The sequence below is a fragment of the Cheilinus undulatus genome, linkage group 11 (assembly GCF_018320785.1).
Source record: "Cheilinus undulatus linkage group 11, ASM1832078v1, whole genome shotgun sequence".
Lineage (NCBI taxonomy): Eukaryota > Metazoa > Chordata > Actinopteri > Labriformes > Labridae > Cheilinus > Cheilinus undulatus.
Window position 1 is genome coordinate 35,556,482 of NC_054875.1, and position 21,377 is coordinate 35,577,858.

The 21,377-nt window shown below is 40.3% G+C and overlaps 1 protein-coding gene across 8 annotated transcripts in view; it reads right to left on the reverse strand.

Moving 5' to 3' along the window:
• Positions 1–21,377, reverse strand: part of LOC121517207 (ankyrin repeat and SAM domain-containing protein 1A-like) — a 129,252-nt gene that overhangs the window by 71,658 nt on the left and 36,217 nt on the right. For all 8 annotated transcript variants that reach the window (XM_041798798.1, XM_041798794.1, XM_041798797.1 and 5 more), the window contains 5 exons: positions 6,098–6,394; positions 3,000–3,075; positions 2,810–2,911; positions 2,633–2,719; positions 39–208 (listed from right to left, as the gene is read on the reverse strand). In XM_041798798.1, coding sequence (XP_041654732.1) covers positions 39–208; positions 2,633–2,719; positions 2,810–2,911; positions 3,000–3,075; positions 6,098–6,394 — 732 coding nt within the window. The remainder of the gene's footprint in view (positions 1–38; positions 209–2,632; positions 2,720–2,809; positions 2,912–2,999; positions 3,076–6,097; positions 6,395–21,377) is intronic.

Here is a 21,377-nt window from a genome sequence, read left to right on the forward strand (position 1 = left end):
CTGTGTGAGTCTAGGTCCCTGTTAAACCGTCTCCATACCTTCCCAGCTTCACTGTCCGGCCGTCCTGAGTCCCTGTCAGAGGATTTGCCACTGGTGAGGCTGTCCAGAGAGTGACAGGAAGTGGCTTCAAACAGAGCCTCGTACGGGCTCTCCTCCTCAGGCCCCGGGGCCAGCCCAGAGATCAACTCGCTCACCTTCTCCAGATCACCTAGAATTATAAGTAGGGTTGTCAAAATTATTGATACATCCATGCATATTTAATTTTATTGTCTTATTTTTGCTAATAAAATAAACAAAATGACCAAGTGCCAAGGACTTTCAGTTTTGTAGCAGTGGTATCAAAAGAGCTATAGATGCCGTCTCATTTTTACGACTATCATACCAAAGTTTAACATTCCAAGTATAATGACAACTCTAAATACACAAATGAAATAAATAAGAGCCAAATTAATTAGTCACAGCCACTTTTCTGGGGATTAACTAACTGACTAAACTATGAAGGTGTCGCCTTTATAAATGTGTATGAGAACTACATTAATTTATGTATACTGTGCACTATACTATATGCTGAGCTGTTTTGAACTCTTCATTTATTTCTGCTCTTTAATCTTTCCTAGTGAAAAGAAAAAACAAAACATACTGAACCGACTCCCTGATTTTGAATCAACATCACAACAAATACCTTTGTAAAGGCAGTACAGTTACTAAGCAAAAAAAAAAAAATGCAACCAAAAGAGAGAAAAAACAGGGATATATTGGAAAAAGAGCACTTTAAATACAGTGCATTCACAAAGTATTCAGACCTCTTCACTTTTTCATACTTTTCTTCAGTGCAAAACACATGGAAGCCTACTTGGAGTTTGCAAAAAACTCCACATGAAAGCCAAGTGTGCTTTCATGTGTTCTGCACTGAGGAGACGCATCTGTCTAGCCACTCTGCCATAACGCCCAGACCAGTGGGGGGCTGCAGTGATGGTTGTCCTGGAACTTTGTCCCATCTCTACATCAGGTCTCTGGAGCTCAGTCAGAGTGACCATCGAGTTCCTGGCCATCTCTTTGCTCAGTCTGGCCAGGTGACCAGCTCTTGGAAAACTCCTGGTTGTGCCACTGTTCTCTTGGAAACCTTCAGTGCAGCAGATTTGTTTTGCAGCCTTCCCCAGATCTGTACCTTGCAACAATCCTGTCTCAGAGCTCTGCTGCACAATTCCTTTGACCTCATGGCTTGGTTTTTGCTCTGATATGCATTGTCAGCTGTGAGGCCTTCTATAGAGAGGTGTGTGTACTTTACCACAGGTGGACTCCAATCAAGGTGTAGAAACATGTCAGACTCAGAGATTAAGAGAAAAGAGATAGCTGAGCTAAACTTCTAGTGTTGTTGCAAAGGGTCTACTCTGATATACAGTGAAGCACAGAGTGATATTTAATTTTTTCTATTTCTAATAAATTAGAAATATTTCTAAAATTATATTTTTAATTTGTCATTATGGGGCACTCAGTTTAGATTAATGGGGGAAAATGACTGTAGCATCAGACTGCAATATAAAAAAATTGAAAAAAAAATGGGTCTGAATAATTTCTGAATACTGTACTTGGCTATTCGTCTGTAAAATGTTCCCAGCCTTCCACCAAATAAAGAATAAAAAAAAACCCCAGCTCAGACCAAAGATTTGTGACAAGATGAGTTTGAACTCGCAGTAGTTGCACACCACTGAAACTGCACTGTTACCATAGCAAAGACGCTCAGTCACTCAATTTAAAGAGATCTAAAATGTAAGTTACTATACAATTAATCTGTCTCTACACAAAGGGTAGTAGAGAACATTCACTTAACATACACCGAAGTAGTCACAGTGACTGCAGCACGTTCTCCCGCTCTTCTCATGAATTTCTGCATTTTATGCATCTTCATCATCATGGTGAGTTACATTAGGCTGTATGATTCCTACATTAGGGTTATTTACCACTAATTCTCTTTGATGAAGATGCTGCAGGAATGTCTCCTGTCATCATCATCCTCATAGCCCGGCAGAGCAGTTTCATAGCACAAAAATGTTTTTTGTTAGCTTGTTGTTGTTAAAACTAGGATATCTGCTGAAAAGAACGTTTTTTTCCACAGCCAAATGTAGCTGCAGCCTTGACTGTTCTCATCTTTTAAGTCAGTACTGCACTGCACGTCCTGCGCAAATGACAGAGGAGAGAGGTATGTTTATCAGTTTGACGCTTCTATGAAAATATAGTTATAGTAATTTCCAAAATTCACCAAGTGATTTTATCTGACTATATATTTAGCTTTGAATAGTGTTGGCATTTCTATCCTATGAAACCAAGATTTCATTTCCAATTTCACAATGATCTGCTTGGAATGTCCTAAAACTATCTGCTAGTGATTTCACAAACTGAATTGCAGGGAACACCATCAGTCAGCCTGATCTGTGCCTGGACAGCTCAGTTCACACTGCTGCAACTGTGCCCTGCAATGTTATAAACTGTCTCAAAATCCTTGGTCAGAACTAGGCTTTACATACAAACCTAGAGAAAATAAAAAAAACCATTGCATTTTGTTGCTGTGTTTTCTTTTTAGGCTGTCAATTCAACAGTTGCTACAGCTTTTCTAAAGTGTGGTAAACCTTACCCTTTTTCCTGGGGCTGGGACTCTCCTGAGGCGGAGGGATTGGCGGAGGAGGAAGGTCAATATCAGGGGGTTTTCCACTCATGTGACCTGCAACAGACAAACAGTGGACTGTATTACGGCTGAATGTGAAATCAAGAAAGAACTTCCTGAAACAACTCATCTGTCTTTGTTTTGTACCCAAGATCAGAGCAGCGATCTCTCTGCTCTTCTGAGAGGGCATGTCTTTGACAATGTCCAGCGCTGTCAAGCCCTTCTTATCCACGATATTCACGTCGATGCCTGTTAAAGACAACAGGATTAGGAGAAAACAGTCATAAGTGTTTTGCATAATACAATCCATTCATTACTTGCACATACTAGCACTGACCTGCACTGAGAAGTTTCTGCACCACATCTGTCTTTCCAAACAACGCTGCTTCATGGAGAGCACTGCCTTTTTCTGTCTGTGTGGAAAATCAAAGCAAAGGCATAAACAACCAGAGGCAGAGAGGGAGCTGACATGAATATGAATATTATGAAAATTAAAGCTCATGTTTATTTCCTCCCACTATTCCCACATGAGTCAGACTTTGTAAAACCTGCACCAGTTACGTAAACAGTGCATAGTGACTACCAGATTTGCACCCGCCACCCAGTTCACCTCTCTACTGACAATTATGTGGCTGAGGAGATCATTTTCCAGCTCACAGGGCCATGCTAAATGAAACCTGCAGGATGCAAGGCCTGAAGGACACTGGATACGCTCTCTATTTTTGATTCTAAGGAAAGGAGGACACAGAAAAGGGGGAGAAATGGATGGCACAGTTTGGTAGAGAGCCATAGGGACCACCAGGGGGAGCATGGCCAGCTTTGATAGCACATCACTTCTTCTGCAAAGTGAGAGCTTAAGAGTTTTATATTTAATCTCATTGCTCTTGCAGGAAGTGGCGAGAGGAAGTGCTGCAAGAACAGATTAAATTTCTCAACATGATTTGAGCCATGACAGCATGTGAAGAAACACTTTTAAACTGAAGTCTCTCTGTATGGTAACACCACAGATACTTCCCGTTATCTATGTGCAGGTGTAAGGGTTGAAATTGTGATTTTTTTCAATTTACAAAATAAATACTTTAAATGAAGGACTTTAAATCCTAATAATCAATTTTAACCACAAAAAACAGAAACATTCTGCCTTCAGTCACCAGCAAACATGGCCATCCAGTTCATTTTAATACTTTGTATATTGTGTTGTCAGTTTTCAATCCATCTGTCTTGTCAGGAACGTCATACATCTATTTATAATCCAGATACTTGATTAAATACAACGCAGTTCTTTTCACCGAAGTACTGTAACTCATATAAAATTGTCTGACTGTCATTCTCTACAGAACAAACTGTAAAATTTGTTCTATAAAGGTCATTAAACCTGGCTAGTGATTAGAAAATGGGGCCTGTGCCAATGACAGGGCCATGTCGCACAGCTAGCAAAGTATAGCTAATTTTCCAAGAGGACTTTCAGGTAAATGTGGGGCAAAAAAATAATCCACACAGATGTCATGATGATGAAAACAAAGACGAGAAAATGTGATGAGTCATGTCGCGTCATAGTCATTACTCTGACAATGCTAGGTGATAAGGAAACAGCAAAACTGTCACATCCTTCCTGCATGAGGTAGGTTTATCAGTGTACAACATATAAATATGTACACTGTATGGACAAAAGTATTCAGCTACCTGACCATTACACCAGCAGGAATATGGAGTTAAAACAGCCTCTACTCTTTAAAGGCTTTCCACAACATTTTGGAGTGTCTCTGTGGGAGTTTGTGCCCTTTCATTCTGCGGAGTATTTGTGATTTCAGGCATTGACGTTGGATGAGAAGGCCTGGCTCACAACCTCCGTTCCACTTCATCCCAAAGGTGCTCAATGAGGCTGAGGTCAGGGCTCTGTGTGGGCCAGTCAAGGTCTTCCACACCAAACTCATCAAACCACGTCTTTATAGTCCTTGCTTTGTGTACTGGGCCACAGTCATGTTGGAATGGGAAGGGGCCTTCCCAAAACTGTTGCCACAAAGTTGGAAGCATTGCATTGTCCAAAATGTCTTGGTATGCTGACATGAAGACACAAGACTGCCCTCCTGAGGCTTGCATGCAGCTGCTCGGCCCTGGAAACCCATTCCTTGAAGCTCCCACTGCACAGTTTCAGTGTTTAACTACTTTAACTACTGAATCAGCAGAGCGTTGGTGGATTTTACCCGCCATGCGCCTTAACAGTCGTTGACTCTGCTCTCTAAATTTAAATGGTCTACTGTAGTGTTCATCAATTTGAGGCCCGGGGGCCACATCAGGCCCCCCATGGCTTCCTATCCGGCCCCCAGAGGATAATTAAATTCAGAAAATTTGAGAAGGAAAAATTATGGCAGAATATTCTTTAACTTTTTTTTTCCTTAAAGTTTAAATTAAACCTTCAACTTTTCAAACAAGAAGCACATAGGTACTGTATATTAATTTAACATAGTTAAAAAATACTTAGCATCTCTGTCTTGATTAAAGCGGCATCTGTAAGGCTCTTGGAGCGTGCAATTTTCCTTTCTGAGAGTCTACACAAAATCTGTTTCCTACATGTGTATTTGATCAATCGGGTACAGCTTATCAGCATCAAACTCAGTGATAGGCATCAAGAGGGCTCCAGAAATATATAGCTAAAATATCTCAATCACCCCCTTGTGGCTGGCTTTAGTATAGTTGATTAGTACATGAGAGGGGATAAGAATTGCCTCACTTTTGAAAGCTTAAAGCTCCATTCGTTTATAAAAGAAAATATATTTTTACAAGACTGTGTTAACTGTACCAAAATACTGATTTAAGTTTAGTTCATTTCTGGCCCCCACAGCATCTGCCAAGAAAAAAGCGGGCCCTTATGTGAATGGAGTTGATGACTCCTGGTATACTGCTTTGTGGCTGACGTGCTGTTGTTTCTAAATGATTCCACTTTCTAATAATATCATTCGCAGCTGACTGTGAAATATCCAGCAGGGTTGATGTTTGTTAAACCTGGAGTCTGCCATCATGCCAATTTATGTCCAAGTGGTCATTTTTTCTGTGCAATATCATGATTGATTTCTCAATGAAAACTGCCATTACAGTCACTGAATTATTCATAAATATGACTATCTTCTCTAAACTGACTCAACAATCTGTTCCAGGGTGTTATTCAAGCGCAGTTTGTAAAGCAGGCACCATGTAAGGAGGCAACAGTCATTATGAAGAATCTGTTCTGTTGTGGTCTGTGCCCACCTAAGGGATGTTAGTCGATTAAGCTAAATGAGTGCTTTGGCAAGCAAAAGTGCCAGGCCTTGGCTCAAAATAACCTCACCAGCACAAATGTCAGTGCCCATTACAGGGTATTTTGGCTTCATTTCACATAATGGCAGGAGACAGAAAAGCGCTGTCCATATTAATATACAGTTAACAATATACACAAACCTCATAGTTGATGTCCATGCCGGCGTCCAGCAGCACCTCCACCACAGGCAGGTGGCCGTTCCGAGAGGCCAGGTGCAGCGGCGTGTGTTTCTTGGTGTTGCAGCTGAGCAGGTTTGGATGGGCGCTAAGAAGCAGCTTGACCACCTCCAGGCGCCCGTACAGGGCAGCAAGGTCCAGAGGGGTCTCAAACTTGTTGTTCCTCATCGTGGGGTCTGTCAGCTCCTCCAGCAGCAGCCGCACCACTTGAGAGTGGCCATACTGGGCGGCACAGTGCAACGGCGTCTCGTTGTCATTGTTCTGTTGGAGGAGCATAAACAGGTGAGAAAACAGCGACGGAGAGTAATAAAAAAATAAAAATAGATGCAATAAAGGTGACCAGGAGAAAAGGACATTAGCTGAGTCATGTCTGTCAATGAGGAAGAACAGGTGACTCAGCTGAGTCATCCTGAAGTTTAACCAGTCAGTGCACAGAGTCCGCCACATTAGAAAATTAAAGGTCATGAAAAAGCACCAAAGTGAAGCCTGGAGGGAGAATCTGACAGAGTGGAGAGGAGCTGTGTGAGGCGTGGAGGACCAGCAGATATATATAGAGTAATGAGGACAGGTGTTGGTTATGGCAGGGGGTGCCAGAGGCAGCAGGGTGCTACCAGAGAGGCAGAGGCACCCACACTGGTAGGGAAACAGCAGAAACATGGTCAATTACAATAAGAGTTGAGACCGTAACTGTGCATAGTAGCAAAAATGAGAGCTTGGTTTTTTTCCTTGTCAGGACGGACTGTCACATCTGTGAAGCACTAGATTTCATGCCATTACACAAAAGCACATAAAGAATTAATCACACAAGCTTTTAGATGCTGGAAAAAAAAGGGGGGGGGCATGTGTTAAGGGTTTCTGATGCATAGAAGGAGAGATTTCAGGATAACCAAAGAAAATATGACAACTTAATAATATGTGGCATTAAAGGATTAATATGCGACAACCACAGTGCAAATGTAGCAGACATCAAATATGTCCCCATCTAAATGCATCATTGTATAGTCACTATCTAAAAAATAAGAGAGAAGTCAAACTCCCTCTGGGTTTGTTGTTCTCAGCTTTGTTATAACACTGACAGGAGGCACTTATTTCAGCTACTTTGTTTCACTCAGAGGTTCAAACATGAGTCATAGGTTTTGGGGGGAAGGTTTTGCATGTAAACCCCTCCTTCTCAAGCTGCTAGCCCTGCTTCCATGTGGAGAATGAGAGACAGCCTGCCCACTCTGGGATGCTGAGGGCCATGTATTATATGTATACAGACCTCAGGAAGAGTAGCTGTGGCCATGTGCCAATGCTAATGGGGATCCCAATAAACAATAAACAATAAGCATAAGAGGCTACAATTTACGGTTCAAAAGTTATTTAACCTTTAATTAGCTGTGTCTCTTCTTGTCGTACAGGCCAACGTAGGTCTCTGAGGGTTAAAAATGCATTGGAGTATCGCTACCATTTTTTAAATAAGACCCTGGAAGCACTGACTAAGATAGAAATTCAACTGGTTATCATTCAATACCTTTTTTTCTGACCCTCAAATTCCACATATCCCATCAGCTTTCATATAAAGAGGACACCGGAGCAAATCCATTCCAGTCTACTCAACCAATGAAATTCTTCCGCACTCGTTCTGGTATGTCTATTTTGCCACAATTAAACCACTTTTCACCACCCTCCCTGCTAATTTGTTGTCCCTTTTGGGCACTTTTAACCCCTTTTCACTATTTTATCCAGCCATTTTTGCAACAATTTTGCCTATTTAATCCATCTAGCCAATTTCTATTCATTTTTGCCACCCCTTTAACCATTTTGAAACTTTTCACCTGTTTTTGATAGATCTGCCAATTTTTGCCGCTCTTAAACCCCTTTACATTACTCTTCCTGCTATCCTTTGCCCCTTTTGAACACTTATACCCATTTTTGCCACCTTTAACCCATTTTTGATAAACTATGCCCCTTTTAGCTTCTCTTAACTTCTTTTGACTACTTTTTTGCCCATTTTTTTCACTTTAACCCCTGTTCACCATTTTAACTGGCGATTTATGCAACATTTTTCTCACTTGTAACACATTTTTGATACTTTTCACCCTTGTTTGCCACTCTTTACCATCTTTTCACCACTTTCTAAAGCATTTTTGCTGCATTTCTGCCAGTCTTTACCATTAAAAAAAATATCTTTTGCCTCTTTTAACCACCATTTTCACCACCTTTCCTGCTTATTTTTGCCTCTTTTGGCCTTTTTTGCATATCTTTAAACCATTTTGGCCCATTATTCCACTTTTGCCCATGTTTTCCACACTTTAACCTCTGTTTACCACTTGATCTGGCAATTTCTTCAACATCTGTCCACATGTAACTAATTTTTCTAACCCGTTTTGGTCCTTTAATGCCACTTTATAACCCCTTTTCACCAGTTTATCCAGGCTTTTTTGCAACATTTCTGTCTTTACCATTTAAAAAAAATTCTTTTGCCCTTTTTAACCCGTTATTTTTGCCACTCATTGCACCTTTTGCCACTTCAACAGCTTTTCATCACTTTTTTCCCCCACTTCTAACCCATTTCTGCCCTTTTTAACCCATTTTTGTAATTATTCAATTGCTTTCCTCTTAAAGTTGTCGCAGTTCCTTCTACTTTATTCTCTGGCATCTTGACATTTGTGCACATCACGGTTTAGCTAGGAAGTCTGACAGTACTTTCCAAGTGGTTTAGTCAGTGCCCATCCACATTTTCAACATTACCAAAAAAAGTAATTCTGTTGTAAGAAAGGGGGTTACATTATGAAAAAGGCTATATTGTCCTACAGCATAAATACATCTAATTATTTTTGTTGCTTTTTTAAGTGTTACAATTCCTGTTTAACTGGCCTCTTTATGCCCCCTTATGGGCAGCCTTGGAGAAGGACTCTGCTAATGTAGGTCAATAATTGAATATTGGCCTTCAAAGATAAAAATCCAGGCATTTAATTCTGGGCAAAACTGGAATTGATCTCACTTCTGCACCAACATGTTTATCAAGCAGCTAATAGACCAGCAGCTAAACAGCAATTAAAAGTTTGAGTCAGTAAGTGGTGCTAAATGGATCTAATGACTCAGGCAGCAGAAAGATCAATGTGAACAGACCTTTGAGCCTGCAGCAGGAGTTTTATCTCTACCATGACCAGCCAGCAGGGGGCAAAACTATGAAACCCAGGAGCTGACGGCATGGGAATACACTCCTGACCAAATCAAACAAATGACACACAATGACAGCATGGACGGCCATAATTAAAGCCGTGGCGCTGGATGGTTTACATACAAACAGAGGAATTGTAGGGTGCAAAAAGCACTAAAACCAGTGTGTTTGTTAAAGAAAAGGGCAGTGGCAGAGTGTAAATAAACAGAACAATAACTGCTCTCATTCTCTCAAGGTGTGACAGAATTGCAAACATGTGATTCACAGCGATCTGTAAATAAAACCTGTTTATCTCCCCATCTCTCCAGCAAGGTTTACAGATTGTGCTCAGAAGGGTGTGGCAGATATTTTCAGCTATTGTAGAACCACATGCCCTGAGAGTCCGTCATTCCAGACTCACAGATCCACCTACAAAAGGACTGACAGCTGGCATCAGAAGCCCCCACATGGACGCAAACACACATGATGCCAGCTTTGGGTGACCCCCAGAGAAACATGCCAGCTGTGCCATTGAACACAAGACGTCATGTGGAGGAAAAGGGGGCAACAGGGCAGTTTTAGACTGGTGTCAGTCTCCCCTTCAGTGAAATGGTGACAAAGAGCTGGAGCCAGATGGGACCAGCAGGTATTTCTTTGATTGTCAGAGAGAGTGAGGGAGGGGGCAGAGGTAGAGTGGAGATTGCACCTTTTATTCATCTCTCCTTTACCACCTTTGTTACAGTGTTGTGCTCAGTTACAGCAAAAATCATAATCACCATTACTTTGACTGACTGGTTTGTGCATGAATTTCAAATGAAAAAATTAATTCTTAAGATTGCAACCTGCAAGTTTTTTAACTGTTTGCTACACAATATCAACAAGTATTAGCATGCCTGTACATTCAACAACAGGGACTGTAATGGCCTTGTATTCAAACACATGGACTTTGACAAGGAGTTGGGCCCCCTTTTGCAGTTCTAACAGCGTCCCCTCTTCTTGGAAGGCTTTCCACAACATTTTGGAGTGTTTTGGTGGGAATTTGCGCCCGTTCATTCTGTGGAGCATTTATTAAGTCAGGCACTGATGTCAGAGGAGAAGGCCTGACTCATAACCTCTGTTCCACTTCATCACAAAGGTGCTACATGGAGTTGAGGTCTGGGCTCTGTGCAGGCCAGTCACGGTCTTCCACACCCAAATCTTCTAGCCATGTCTTTATAGTCCTTGCTTTGTGCACTGGGGCACAGTCATGTTGGAATAGAAAAGGGCCTTATCCAAACTGTTGCCACAAAGTTGGAAGCATAGCATCATCCAAGATGTCTTGGTATGGTGAAGCATTAAGATTGGCCTTAACTGGAGGGGTCTTGCCCAAACCTGAAAAACAGCCCCATACCTTTATCCCTCCTCCATCAAACTTCAAAGTTGGCACAATGCAGTCAAGTAGGTAATGTCCTCCCAGCATACGCCAAACCCAGACTCACCTATCTGACTGCCAAACAGAGTAGTGTGATTCATCACTCTTAATAGTGGAGTGTTTTTATAATTAATGAGATAAGCCCATTTTTGCTACTTTTCCCCCAGTTTCTAACCCATTTCACTACTTTATCAAGCCATTTTTGCAACATTTCTGCCAGTCTTTACCAATTCTTTTATATTTTTTGCCCCTTTTAATCCAACCCTTGGCATTGGACTGCTCGGCCATGGAAACCCATTCCATGAAGCTTCCACTGCAGTTTTTGTGTTTTCATTAATGCCAGTGGTTCAGAACTCTTCAGCTATAGAATCAACAAAACACTGACGACTTCTACGGACCATGCTCTTTAGCAGTCGTTGACCCTTCTCTGTGATTTGACATGCCATTCAGTCTCTGTTAAATTGCTGTTGTTTCTTATTGCTTCCTAAATAGTATCACTTACAGTTTCCTGTGGAATATCCAGCAGGGATGAAATTTCATGAACTGTCTTATTGCAAAGCTGGCATCCATCACAGAATCACACTTGAAGTCACTGAGCTCTTCAGAATGACACATTTTTGTATCACAAATGTTTGCAAATGTAGACTGCATGTCTAGGTGCTTGATTTTATGCACTTGTGGCAACAGGTCTGATTGAAACACCTGAATTCAATAATTAACAGGTGTGGTCAAATACTTCTGTCCATATAGCATACCTTCTTAGCAAGGTCGACTGGAGGAGATGGGTCATATCATCACACATTGTAGCAGAGCAAGAAAAGAGCAGAGAGCAAAACAGATGAATAATGAGAGAAAAGAGGGGAGTGAGAAAAAGAAAGAATAAGGGCAAGAGGAGAAAGAGAATAAAGGACACATTAATGAAAGGGAGAGAAACAGATAAAAAGGAAATAGAGAGGAGGAGAAACTGAATGTGAAAAGATGGAAGAAAGACTGAGAGAGGAGCAAAGAGAGGAAAAAAGAGAAATAGGAGAAGGGAAGAGAAAGAGGTTGAGACTATTGGGCTAAATTAGCAAAGCAGGTCACAGCTTGAGCAGAGAAAGAGGGCGGAGCTTGGAGAAACAAAAAACCGACACCTGCCTTTAAAAAGGGAGAGCACTGAAGCAGGCTGAGGGAAAAAAAAAGCGCACTTTTGTTTTGGTTGAACAAAAACAGATGAAAAAAAGTCTTTTCAAAGCGGCTTTCCCTAAGAAGTAAACCAAAGGGACCTCGGTTTTCTCTGCCACCCTGGGTGGTTTCTACAGTTGGATTTGGGATTGTCTTCTCTGCAGACTAACTCACATGTATACAGCTGCAGAGAAATGACCGAGCCCTGTATAAAGAGAGCGTGCTTTCCTCCGCCTTTAACGCACCATCAAGCTTTTACCACAGCTTTTTAGAGAGATTTACTCTGAGTGTTCAGATGACTCCACGCTCCGATGACATCAGAATGATTCACCTCCTCAGATACGCAGGTCTGCTGCCTCAGTGCTAATCCAAGGTAATCTAGCATGCGATGATTTACACAGAGCAACACAAACAACAGGACCACAGAGATTCTGTGAATATGAGTAAAACATGAAGCTGTTCCTCATGATAAGAGTGAAACAAAAGACACATAGAGGGCTGATACTCTGAGTTGAAGAGTTTCTAATGTCAGTGTGATGGTCGGGGCTCGATTGCTGAGTGTCAGACAGAATCTGATCACATTAAACATGGCTGACCAGCCACTTGACTCACTGATAGAAACAAGCAGCTATGAGATATCGAGCCGGGCCGTTCCTCCTTTGAAGTGAGATATGATACTCATGATATCCACACAGGGGCCGCCTGACACTGTAGGGCCTGTCCAGAAACACAGAAACAGCCACTCTGTAACTCTCCTGCAGGCCAATGTTGCTGCGTGTTAGAGGTTTGGAATATGGATGTTCCTTGGGACTCATTTTCTTGTTGGTTTAAGAGAAATTTCAATTCAGACTAGTCTAGAAAACACTCAGAAAACACTTCAAATTGAGCACAAATGCTGCGCCATTTCAAGCCGTAGTTCTCTTGCAGACTGAATAAGATTGTCCCCCAGGATGATGATCCTCCAGGCCACATTCGAACTTGGGTCAACTATGTACATGGGGCGGACCTTAAACCACCAGGCCACCTGCGCCCCCACTAGGTTGCTTCTTGCATGATCACTGTCTGTGAGGACGGCGCGATGCTCAGAAAACAGTCAAATTCATCACAGAGTCTTTGTGTCAAGAAGGTTTGTCACATGAGGCTGGCAAGCCATTAAGAGTGTGGCTAAAGTTAGCAGTTAGCTCTGCCAGCCTTCATTCCTCTTTCCAGATTAATAGCGTGCTTCATGTGGTTCCTCATCACTCTGGCTAAGTATCTATGCATAAGTACAACCTTCGACTACTTCAGAAACACTGCTACACTGCACTGTTCCTACGTCACACTAAGCTTCTTGTGTTTATGTCCAGCGAAATGCTGTGTGGAAAGCTCTGGCAGGAAGGTAGCAGCCATTAACTGAGGCTGCAGTGGCTACTAGTGGTGGGAGGCTTCATTACACTTTGAAAAGAACATCTGACCAGGAAACAGCTATAGAAACGAGTGCTTCGCAGATTTAAACAAGTTGGTTTGAAGTTCTCTTTGGAAACAGGACTCATGGAGTGGATGAATAAGCAAGAAAAAACTCCAAGTCACTCTCCTCTAACCAGTGATATGGATGTTCTCTTCCTTTAATACCTTTCATCATGTGTACAAAGACTGTAAAATAAGATCAGTTGAGCTTACTTGAAAAAAATAATGAAAGTGGTTGCCTCAAAAATAACAAGTAAATTACACTTGGCTTTTTTCAGTCTATTTTTAGTGTGCAGTACTTGCTCTAAATGAACCTTTTAGATTTTCACTAATAGTTTAAAATAAATTATTGTAAGTGCTCAATACTGAGATTCAAATATTAATTTGAGTTTGCAGGACTTAAGCTAAATCATCTACTTTGAGTGTGCAATACTAAATATTTTTAGTGCACTGTAAACACCAATAAATTCATAGAACTCAAACTATCATAGGTAACTGCTTACCTTAAAATGTCAAGTTGTACTCAATGAAAAAGTTTTTGAAGTCATCATTCCACCTAAAGTGGACTAACTGTGCAACCATTTGCAACAATGGCTGTTAGTGACCTGCTGAATCAGTAGTTGATATTTCATTGAAGTTAGTATGCAATCCAACATTTATAGACATTAACAACATTAACATTGCCCCCCCATAGGCAGGAGCTCTGTAATTGAGAGAGCAACTTCACTTGTGGTTTTATTTATTTATTTAACCTTTATTTAACCAGGAGTAAACCTCACTTTAGTAATCACAACTTAATTTGTTTAAAATAAGTAACTTAAGTTAATTGAGCCCTTTAGCTGTAATGGCCAAGAAGTACAAGTACTTGTTTATAATAAGTATTTAGAACAGGTTACAAAAAACTGAGTCAATCGAACTTGATGTTTCAGAGTAAAATTGATGTTGCTGTTCACAGTGTGTGTTTATAGTTTTTATGTCTTTTTGACCTGTTTTGACCCCATCTTCTGAAGGTTTTCGATGCTGACACCCTCTGCAGGCCATTACCTGCATGCCCAGGTGGCATGTTCCTATTAGCCAGCACAACTTTAAAAAAGGCTACATCCGCCTAGCCTCTGTTTGGTTGACATCCTGATGATGGCTTGATGCCGAAATGCGTCAAAGTGTGTTTTTAAGGTCAATTTGTGACCATGCCATAATAATAAAGACATTTTAATGTTTAAAGAAAATACCCTGGAGCTTTTTCTTACTTATTCGTCAAGTATTTAATGGTGATTTCAGGCCGGTGTTGATGAATTATTATAGATAATTAGTCTAACAGACACGTAAATCTTGGCCCATCTAATTCGATGCCCAAATTTAGTTGTTTAGCATGCTAACCGCCCACTCCCTAGCTGATACAACTATCATGCCGATCATATCATGCAGCCTTAGCTTCAATATAATAACCTTTGTTTCAGCTGCCATGGTTTCCTTCTTACATAGAGGAGAGGACATAAACGGGATCTTAAACTGGCAAAATAACAAGCAAAGAAATTGCACTGCCAACTAGTGTTTTGTTGGAGTATTAAAAGTTGATGCAGACACAGCTATAGTCACTTCAACAAGGATGCTTCCTAACTGGCATTGCGAGACTGCATACTGCACAACAATATAAACACCTGGCAGCAAGCCAGTACAAATCCAACAGAGGAGCCTTGAATGCAAGTGAAACTTCTGTGCAACTGCCCTGTTAAGATATGAGCACAAAGATCAAAACAGTTCCTTTGTAGCATCTTCAGTTGGAATATTTCAGAGACATTTGAGCTGATTTATTCATTAAAAAGGGGACCAAGAAGAAAGAGGGAATTAAGGGAGGGGGGTCTCATAGAGACGGTACCTGAAATAGCCTGTGTCAGAACGAGGCTGATCATAGGGTTTTCACAGGGACTAAAGTAAGATAATCAAGGAATTACCTGAGCAGTTTCACAGATTGAAAATATTCATCACTGAATGGGCATAAGATGACCACTATGAAGTTGATGCACATAGAAATGGAAGATGAGCTGACCTTAAATCAAAAGAAACCTCCAAAAATAAATATTACACCGGGGCAAATCAAGATCAGTTACATTATTCTTATGACTAATCTCACAGATCCATCCAGCAGCATGGACAAAACATTATTAAATTAAGTTGCCATTTTGAGTGCAAACCTTTTATTTTGTTACGTAATAAGGCCTCAGTGAGTTCCAGCATTAAATCTCACTCAACTAAAGAACAGGATCAGCCTTATCTGCACTCTGCTGCCACGGCCCACGTGAGCAGTCAAACAATCATGTAGCAACAAGACAGAGCTCCAAGGCTCTGAACAAAATGGCACCAATGACTTGCAGCGAGGCTCAGACAGAGATTAGAATTCATATAGGAGAGCCAAACTTCCTGGACAGAACATGTTATATTATGAAAATCCTGTCTTTACTCTGCTGCAGACAGCATGAAACCTCATCCTGATTTAGACTTCGGCACATGCCCGACATGGAGAGATTAAGATCTCCACCGGTGATTGATAAAGCCCGCCCTAACCAGAAACATCTGGAGATTATGCTGCATTGTGTTTTCATGCTGTAGAAGAGATTCAACAAGGGAGGAGGGAACAGGCCACACAGTGACGAGAGAGAACACAGGATGGTACAGTTCTCACAACCTGCAGCTGGGAGATGCTAATACGCTTTGACTGGCGACCTCCGTCACGTGACGCGCAGGCTGGCAGCAGAGCCAAGCAGCGGTTACGTCATCCTGGCCGCTGGTGGTGGTAGTAGTAGAGCTGGGTGGTGTGGTGGATGAGGTGGTGGTGGTGGGGTGGGCTGAGCAGCTGTTGCAGCTTGAGTGCCAAAGGGCTGCCCGTGTTTGCTGCAGGCCAGCTCAGACTGTCACAATCTACCGTCCCCAAATCACGGCTTACAGAGGCATGCATACAAAGGTTTCTTCATTTCATTTTATTTTTTTTTACTTATAAGAATGTTTTTGAAATAAGTGATGCACCTGGAATGTGAACAACCTCAATTTTAAGAGTGTCATAGTAAAATATCTGCCATTTAACATTAAAGACAGGTATATAAACATTAATATATTGTTGACTATATAAATTAGTTTTTGTTTGACTATATAAGTGCAACATCTTAAAAAGGTTTTCAGCATTTTATATCCTTATCTTTATATATAAGCCTCAAATAATGGGTTCCTTGTGGAAATTTTGTTGGCAGCTGCACTGAAAATAACATAATGGGATATCATATGGGTATAGTTATGTTTGCAGTGGTACATCATCTTGATGGTATCTTATAAATATTACTTGCATTGGTATATAACCTCTATGGTATGTAACACTGGCATTGTTATATCATCTTTATGGTGTATTATATTGGCATTGTAATATAGACATTGGTATAATCATCTCAATGGTACATTATATTGTCATTGTATTGGTTTATAATCTTTACGATATTAGCATTGTTATACTGGTATATAATCTTATGGTGTATTATACTGGCATCATAACCCAAGCATTGGTGTTGTGATGTTTTATTATAAAGGCATTATAATACTGGCATTGGCACTTTATATTAATGGTAGATTATATGGGCATTATTGCACTGGCATTAGTGTATCATCTTAGTGGTGCATTATACTGGCATCATAACACTGGTGTATAATCTCAATGTTTTATTATAAAGGCAGCTTAATACTGGCATTGGTACTTCATATCAAAGGTGCATTATATTGGCAGTAGTATATCACACTAAAGGTGTAATCTATTGCCATTAGAATATTAGCCTTAGTATATTATCTTTATGGTTTATTACACTGGCCAAAAATATATGCAATGTTATTTCACCATAGTTGTGTATCATTGTTCAAATGTCAATGTTGCAATCAGAATTGGTAGATCATATTTATTGTAGATTACATTGCCCTTATATTGCTGGCATTGGGGCATTGTATTAATGTTATTTTGGCATTATAGTATTGGCATTAGTATATTGTCTTAAAGGTATATCATAATGGCACTGTTAAATTGGCTTAACATTGACATTATGCTTTTACCTGAATGGTGTAATATACAGGCATTACAACATTTGTATTGGTATATCATCTTTCTGATTTTTATATGGGCATTGTTTTACTAGCATATAATACTATATTACATTACATTGGTATCATAACTCTAGCATTTGTGTATTGTCTTTATGGTTATTATTATGGCATTTTTATACTGGCACTGGTACATCATATTAATGGTATATTACATGTAAATATTGCATTAGATGCACATTATTATCAGCATGAAATTGGCAAATATTGGCCAATAAAGTTAATTATTGATATTGGCAGATATTAAAATTTCTCCAAATATTTACAACTGATTTTTGATCTGAAGAATTTGCCTATATCAACAGTTAATATTGGCTGTATATACAAACTCATTAGAGGCGTTTTAGGCTGGACCAACAGACCTACGTTAACTTCATTCTTTTACACGTTAAAGTGTTTAAGGACAGAAATACATACATTGGTTCATCCTCCAACTTTAAATATAGTGTTTTTAAGTCTGAACTAAATCCATTATCTGTATTAATATCCATATTGGCATTTGTATATATATTGATGGTATTTTCTATTGGCATTCTAATATTGGCTTTAGTAGATCATCTTTATGGTTTATTATACTGGCCGTATAATATTGGCAATTATCTTAGTGGTATGTTATTGTTTCATTAGCAATGTCGCATTGACGTACACATATCATCTTAATGGTTTATCATTTCAGCATTAGAACAATTCCAATGGTTTATCATATTAATAGTAATCTATAATGCCATTGGTTTATTGGCATTGTTAGAGTGGCACTGGTAAATCATCTTTTTGGTTTTTATTTTGGTGTAATTAAGTCTTCTTTATAAAGCCACCCAAGAAAATTTCCTGTCTTTCTTTCCTCCCTTTAAATTTTGCAGAATGGGGTCCACAACTTAGGTTTGTTGGACTCATGGATTGTATTAAACATGGACATAGTCTCAGTAATGTCAATTATCAATTTTGGAAGCACATTTTTGAAGCTAAACTAATGCCATATAGAAAGTGCTGAACTGAACTTAATTTCAGAACGTCCCTACCTACAAACAGCTCTTATAGCCTTCATAAAATTCCTGAAATATAGAGGACAACTTTGATTTATTTAACCTGGCTGTTAATACCTGCTGTCATAATAATCATTTTAGCAAAACTTCCAGTGCTTCTGCAGCCAGCCTCACATGAGTCAGCAGTTTGATGCACTTAAGCATTCAACACCCAACATAGCTGCATGGTTGGAAGTTGTGCAAGTTGTCACACCCTAAATCCAAACCAAGCTGGGAAAGAAACCTGAGAGCTTTTCCTGCAACTTCTACATGAAACAGTGTACAGTCTACAGTTCCTGTTGCTGCTTCTCTCGTCGTTCTTTATATCTTTTAATATATTTGAGTTATGGACTTTCACTCTGACAAAAGCGATCAAGGAGTTGCCACTTAAAATGCACTCTTGTTTTAAAAGAAACAATCAAGAAAAAGGGGTTGGTTGCAGGCCAGGTATGTTTTTGTCAGAGGGCCGATATGCTCATAGAAGACACAAAAGTTTAATTTTTTTTTTTTTTTTTTTTTTTTTTTTAGATTTATTTGGGGCTTTTGTGCCTTTATTCGACAGAGGAGGACAATGGATGGAGTTGGAAATGGGAGAGAGAGTGGGGAGAGACATGCGGCAAAGGGCCACAGGCTACATTCGAACCCAGGCCGCCCGAGTACATGAGTAGCGCTATATGTGCGCCCCAACAAAAGTTTAACTTCTGATTTAATGAACAGCAGCAGGAACATAAGGCTGACTGTGATAGTGGGTTTTTTTATTTGGACACATACCAGAGTAAACAGACCCTACAGTCCTGAGATAAATGTCTAACTGGCTCCCTCACGCTCGTCACTGATTAAATTGTCTGTACACGGAACTTTGTCTGTCTTCTGCAGCAGAGATCTGCTCTTCTTATAACACAAGATTAAATGGGACACCCTCAAATACAACAAAGACCTTTTTAGGCGCTATACATCTCTCCCCTCTTCACAGACAAATGGCTCCAACCGCCGTCAAAGACACGCCCTGAAATTTGCAAATGTGAATGACAATAGAGAAATCCCAATCCCTGTGTTAAATAACAACACATCCCCCGGGGGCTCCTCAAATGTGCTTCAGCCTCCTTTTTCTTGGCACGACAGAGACAAGAAGGAGCCCCAGAGGACGAGCAGGGAGCAGAAGGTAAAAGGAGAGGGGGGTGTGGAGGAGATGTGGAGTGTTGGTGGACTCTGAAGTGACAGACAGTGAGGATAAATGAGCGCGCTGGCAGCCTGCGAGCTCTGCGCCTGCAGGAAGGAGGGGAAAACTCTGCTCCACTGATAATGAGGTGACCAAGTCCAGAGAAATTATTCCTTTAGCTGCCAACAGAAACTTCCCTGATGTCAGCCCTCTGAGATTCTGCACACCAAGCCTGAGAGAAAGACACATTCTCCTTCTCCAGTCTGAATTAAGCAAATATCTGCCAAAAACATCAATATTAACCTTTTGTTTATACTGCATCCCATCTATTTGACATTTCTATAACATTCCCAGTGTGCTGTTTGGATTATTCCAGGAGAAAAACATGATGGAGTTAATGTCAAAGCATCAGGACATGTGAGGCTGTGTCAGAGGAATTCATCTAAACATATATCACATTAGACATGTGACCTATATAAGAAGATGGAGCCTGGGCCAGAGGTAGCGTGATATGAATGTGGGCTGACTAAAGGCTAGATCCTATTAGAGAAACACACAGAATATATGGTCATTAACAGAAAAAGAGGTCATTATTATGATCGCTACAGAAGCCACGGTTTATATGCAATTATTATTCACAGCTTCTGATGTGAGTAACTGTGAGGTAGGTGTAGATTTAAGATAATCATTTAATATTCAAGTTTTACTATGTGAGGTGTTTTTTAGTAGATTTTTTTCTTTAATTTGATAGGAACAACTGAAGAGAGACAGGAAACATGGGAAGAGAGAGTAGGGAAACGCATGCACCTAACAGCACCAAGATCAGGAAACCATCCTACAACCAGAGTCTAGACTCTGTATATGGGTGTCTACTCTACCAGCTAAGCTACAGCAGCATCTGATTTTGGGTAGATTTTTCTGCCGTCCATATGTCTGTCTTAAACAGTTTGTTTACTGCGATGCTGCTGTCACATCAGGTTTTACCATCTTGGTATCAGTAAAGTTCATTTATCCAAAAAGATTTTCACAAAATGAAAAGGGGCACAGATGGCCTAGTAGTCTAAGGTGCACCCCATGTATACTGTCAGCCTGGGTTCGAATGCAGCCTGTGGCCCTTTCCTGCATGTCTCTCCCATGCCTGTTTCCGATTCTGTCCACTGTCCTCCTCTGTCAATAAAGGCACACAAAAATCAAATAAATAACTAATAAATGTTGATACCTATTAAATACCAGTAAAGTGTCTTATAAAGATGCAATCTCTTTTACTTTAATGATCAATTTCATCAACAACAACCTACATTTTCCAAAGCTACTTTATGGCGCACAGTAGAGGAATGAATCCGTCAAAAGCTGCAGATAAACTCCTGCACACTAAATTTTACTAAAGCATTGGCAACATAAAAGGACTGAATGATTGCAGATGTTTGTGCAATTCAGATGCACAGGAGTTCACCTACAACTTTTGATAATTTAGAAAAAATGAACCCATATTTGATGCCTGGCACTATTTCTGCTGCTGTAGTATTAATCTCTCCTTACAGATTTGATGACACACAGGGGTCATGAGCTCTGTAGTCCAAGTTGTATTGACCAATCAAGTATCAGCAGGCTTCGGTGTATACATGTGTTGACAACTGTCAACATGCACAACTTTGACCACGCTGACAAACCAGCATCCATCAGCTCCACTATTATAATTTATGTCTCTGTAAATATATCTTAATAAAAGTGCAGATATCAATCTAGTACGGATCAAATGTTTCACT